This window comes from Salpingoeca rosetta, assembly GCF_000188695.1.
Source record: "Salpingoeca rosetta unplaced genomic scaffold supercont1.31, whole genome shotgun sequence".
NCBI classification, from domain to species: Eukaryota; class Choanoflagellata; order Craspedida; family Salpingoecidae; genus Salpingoeca; species Salpingoeca rosetta.
The window spans coordinates 479,178-483,954 of NW_004754903.1; the positions used below are offsets into that span (position 1 = coordinate 479,178).

Below are 4,777 nucleotides of genomic sequence, written 5' to 3' on the forward strand. Positions count from 1 at the left end.
AAACACACAACACACAACACACAACACACAACACACACAGACACACACATACACACAGACACCGACCCCGTTCCTGCGCAGGTCGTGTAATGCAACGCTTAGTCTGTAACATTAAGTTCTTCCACCGTGCTGTGTGATTCATATTACGTTCTAGTCTCCGGAACGAAGTTTTGTGGAAATTGGTAGAATCGGCGTTGTGCGCACCTTCTTAGCTCGCCGATAGAGGACCGGATTCAGACCTGTCCATGCCGACCCTTCAATTAGGCTACACCGAGTACCCGAGTCTGAATATGCCAGAAACCCTCTTCAAGGAACCTTCTGGGATAACAACCCGCGCATCAGTCGAGGAACGGATCATGAAAGCGTAATTCTCCAACTGCTTACTTGTGAAGAGATCATATATCCACTTTAGGATGTCCGCCAGTACAAAAAAACGAGCTCCCTGACCCTTGAAAAACACCCCGCGACACACGCAACGGGCCACCCCGGGTATAGAGGCGTCTCGTGTCACGCCATGCCCTACGATGGCTAAATCGGTCATGGCAGAGACTTCAGCTATAATAAGGTACAACTTGTCGCCTCCACTCCTACTTGACATCCTGGGCACGGTACACCCAGGTGATCGTGGGATCGGATGCCCACGAGAGGGAGCACGGACAGCATTGTGACTCCCAGTAAGGAATCCGTCTATAAGTGGCGTAAACAGCAGTGTTGAAATCTTATTGGCATATTAACAGGACCGAAAAAATCTTCGGTAAATATTATAAGGATTGTTTTTTGATCCCAAGAACAAAATAACGAACGTACGTCACACACACACACACACACACACAGACACACACACACACACACACACACAGACACACACACACACACACATCTTTGGTGTTTGTGTTTCCCGCCAAACCGCCCACTCGATGATTGTTTATGACTCCACTCAATTTTCCGTAACCGTTTCGCTTGGTTTTGGATTTTCGCGGCAGACAACAACAGCGACGGCGAGCGGAAGAAGGTGGTGCTGTTGTTGTTGTGTGTTGGTGCACGTTGCTGGGTGCGTGCTGTGTTGTGCTGTGAAGGACCAAACAAGAAGGCAACAACAGTGAGGCAACCGAGCAACGATGAGAGGACAGGCGGAAGAGGAGGTGCTTGAGCTGCGGCGAGCGCTCACGGACGCCGAGGAGCAGGTGCGATTTCCTTGTGCATGTGTGTGTCTGTGTGCATGAACAAGGCGCGCTTCCTTCCTTATCATGTCTCCCGTGCTCTCCCCAATGTCGTCCAACAGCTGACGTGTGCACTGCCATCGCCTGTTGCAGGTGTCGGAGCTGCTGCGCGAGCGGGATGAGCTCAAGGGCGAGTTAACCGAGACCAGGTCCACGCTGCAGCAAGCCGCTGAATTTGGCTCCCAGCTCGTTGCCCAGGCCAACCAGAGCAAGTGAGTCTGAGGTCGATTTGGCGCAGGAGGAGGATGGCAAGAAGAACTGCATTCATGCGTGTTGTATGTGCTTGTGTGTGTGTGTGTGTGTGTGCGTGTGTGTGTGTGTGTGTGTATGTGTTCATGCGTGACTCGTTATGGGTTACCAGCTGCGGCTGCTTGCCGTGCCCTTTCTTGTGAACTCATCCGTGTCGGCTGGCAACTTGTGCAGTGCCGAGCTGGAGTCTGTTCGCGCAGAGCTCGAGGCCAAGGCGCTGGAGATTGAGGTATTGGAGAGTCTGTTCGAACCGTTGATGGCAAAGCTGGAAAGTGGCTATATCGCCTGGTTGACCACCGCGTGGCAGTGCAAAGCTACCCAAGCACAAGGCGTGTGCATGTTGTGGCCCATGCTCACTCCATGTCTGTGTTCATGCATCGTTCCCCAACGTTTAGAGCTACCAAGCACAGATGCAGAAGCTCACGACGAAGAACCAGGAGCTTGAATCCGAGCTGGCGGTGAGAGCGCGCACGCATGTGGTGGCGGTTGGGAGCAGAGGGGCACCCTGAGTGCGGGTATGGGATGGGGTGCAAGTTTGGCCAGTCTCCTTGACGTGGTTTGCGACAGTTCACACAGCCCTCACACATGCATACGCACATGTTCGCGCCCACGCACACACACACACATACGCGCGACATCGTGGCAGGTTGTGCTTGAGGAGATCGAGCACAATGAGCAGCTGTCAAAGGATATGACGACACGGACGGCGAAGCAGCAGCAGCGCGAGAAACAGGTGCGGCTGAAGGAGGGCGAGGAAGGTAGTGAAGGGAGGGCCATCTGTGTATGACGCATGTATTACGTCATGCATCCCACAACAGGTCTATTGGCTCGCGCGCACATGTCACATTCCGCTCACACACACACACACACGCACGCACAAACATGCACACACATGCACACACACGCACAAACATGCACACACATGCACACACACACACATATGCTCGCCACCACCCTTCAGCACCATGCTGTTGTGTCGCGGCTTGAGGACCGGCTGGTGATTGCGACGAGCGAGGTGGAGCGGGCAGAGCGACGGGCGCACGCGGCGGAGGAGGAGAGGGACGTGCTGACGGCCAAGATGGAGACACACGCCGGCACCATTGAGGAGCTGCAGATGCAGGTGCCCTTGGTGATGGTGTCTTGTGCGTGTGTGTGTGTGTGTGTGTGTGTGCGTGTGTGTGTGTCTGTGTGTGTGTGTTGACGAGTCAATGTTGCATTTCTTCGATAATTTTGATGCAATTGTGCTCGCTGACACGGAACCTCCCTGGGCTTTGGCTGGCCTGTTTGCTGTTGCCAGGTGCGCTGCCTTGAGAGCGACTTGTCTGCGATAAAGGAAGACCACAAGCACGAGCGTGAGTAACGGCTGCTCTGCGGTGTGGCGGCAAAGACAACACTCACATTCTTGTGCCTGTGTGTGTGTGTATGGTTAACAGCTTGTGTCTGCGAGCACTGATTACACGTATGCCCGACTGCAAATGCACACATGTAACACATTTGCACACCCTCACACTCCACACGCATGCATGATCACAACTGGCAGTGGAAGACGTGCTTGCAAGCAAGGAGGAGGCCGAGGAGAAGTTCAAAACGCTGCAGACGTCCAGCCAGCAATTGCGCAATACGCTGATGGCGCGCTTTTCCGCCCAGCAGTCTAAACACGCGGAGGAGGTGCTGTGTGTGTGTGTGTGTGTGTGTGTGTGTGTTTGTTTGTTTGTGTTTGTGTGTGTGCGTACACTGCCACTATTACCATCACATCCCACTGATCACCGCTCCCCGATCACCATCACGACACGGCCATCGCTGTCACGACTGCAGGTGTCGCAGCTTGAGGAGCTGGTGAGCGATCTCAAGGAAGAGCTCCGGCACGTCCGAGAACAACTGGCAGACGGCGACGGCAACGGTCGGTGGGGATAGTGGAGGCGGTAGTGATGTTGTTGTTGGTGATGATGGTGGTGGTGCACTGCGTGTGTGTTTGGCTTGTCCACACTCAAGCAGCTGACATTGAACACACACACACACACACACACACACACACACACACACACACACACAATCGCAACCCGTTTAGGCTCTGGAGACGAGGGTGGGCTGTCGCTGGAAATGGAGATTGGGAAGCAGACGATGATGGAGGAATTGCGAACGCAGCTGGCAAACACACAGCGCAGTGTTGAGGAGAAGGATGCCGCTATGGCCAAGGCCGCAGCCGCACACGCAGAGGAGGTGGAGGCGTTGTCCCAGCGGTTGCTTGCAAGCAAAGAGGCGGCGGCGGCGGCAGAGGAGAAACGCACCGCCGCTGGTGTTGAACTCGCCGCACTCAAGCAGGAGCTCAGCACGGTCACCAAAGAGGTGTGTGTGTGTGTTGTTGTTGTTCTTGTTCTGATTGTTGTTCTTGTTGTGCGTGTGTTTGATGTGTTTCGTTTCGTCGCTTGTGTCCCAACAGCTGTGTGTTCGCCGCCCCGTTGACGCATACACACACACACACACACACACACACACACTCTCTCTCTCTCTCTCTCTCTCTCTCTCTCTCTCTCTCTCTCTCTCTCTCTCTCTCTCTCTCTCTCTCTCTCTCTCTCCCCCTCATACACACTCACACACACACATACACACACACACCACTATTACCACGTGTGTGCAGCTTGCATCGGCGCGCGCGTCCGAAAGCGAGCAGAAGAAGCGGGCGGGCGATCTTGAGGAGACGACGTCGGAGCTCAAGGCCGACCTGCACCGCACCAAGCGTGCACTCGAAACAGCAAAGCAGGAGGTGTGGGAGATGATGATTATCATGTGGGGAAGGAGGTGGTTGATGAGTCACGTTGCACTTCGGCTTTCATTGTCGTCTTTCCTCCTTGTCATTCACACACGCACACACACACACCATACTCCACTCACACTCACGCCATACACATAAACACACACACGCACACTCACTCACACGCACACACACACTCTCTCTCTCACTCTCTCACACACACACACGCTCTCTCTGTCTCTCTCTCCCCCTCCCATTGCTTCAGGCCGGGGAGAGCGGGCGAGCGGCGGCGTTGGCGGTGGAAGAGCTGGAGCGGAAATTGGAGCGCGCAACAGCAGCGGCGGCAGCAGCCAGCAGCGAGGCCGAGAGGGAGAGGGACGCACGACGCGCACACGAGCAGGAGCAGCAGGATGTCATTGCACAGCTGCAGGCCGAGCGGTCGTCACTGCTGGAGAAGTCTGAGACGGCCGGTGGCGCCCGCCGCCGCCGCACGACAGCGCCAGGAGGAACTCGCCACCCAGCTCGGTACGTTGTGTACGTGTGTGTGTGTGTGTGT

At 55.2% G+C, this 4,777-nt stretch overlaps 2 protein-coding genes across 2 annotated transcripts in view; one reads left to right on the forward strand and one right to left on the reverse strand.

Moving 5' to 3' along the window:
• The window catches only part of PTSG_09764 (uncharacterized protein), a 4,971-nt gene extending 4,939 nt beyond the window's left edge, over positions 1-32 (reverse strand). Inside the window, exon 1 of the mRNA XM_004989062.1 lies at positions 1-32. This exon is cut by the window's left edge and continues 229 nt beyond it. The gene's annotated coding sequence lies outside the window, so the exon portion shown is untranslated.
• A 1,086-nt stretch (positions 33-1,118) lies between these two features.
• The window catches only part of PTSG_09765 (uncharacterized protein), a gene marked incomplete at both ends in the record, with an annotated part of 11,913 nt that continues 8,254 nt past the window's right edge, over positions 1,119-4,777 (forward strand). Inside the window, 12 exons of the mRNA XM_004989063.1 lie at positions 1,119-1,184; positions 1,314-1,432; positions 1,644-1,698; positions 1,865-1,927; positions 2,116-2,202; positions 2,431-2,589; positions 2,767-2,821; positions 3,010-3,137; positions 3,285-3,369; positions 3,538-3,815; positions 4,108-4,233; positions 4,487-4,746. Coding sequence (XP_004989120.1) covers positions 1,119-1,184; positions 1,314-1,432; positions 1,644-1,698; positions 1,865-1,927; positions 2,116-2,202; positions 2,431-2,589; positions 2,767-2,821; positions 3,010-3,137; positions 3,285-3,369; positions 3,538-3,815; positions 4,108-4,233; positions 4,487-4,746 — 1,481 coding nt within the window. The remainder of the gene's footprint in view (positions 1,185-1,313; positions 1,433-1,643; positions 1,699-1,864; positions 1,928-2,115; positions 2,203-2,430; positions 2,590-2,766; positions 2,822-3,009; positions 3,138-3,284; positions 3,370-3,537; positions 3,816-4,107; positions 4,234-4,486; positions 4,747-4,777) is intronic.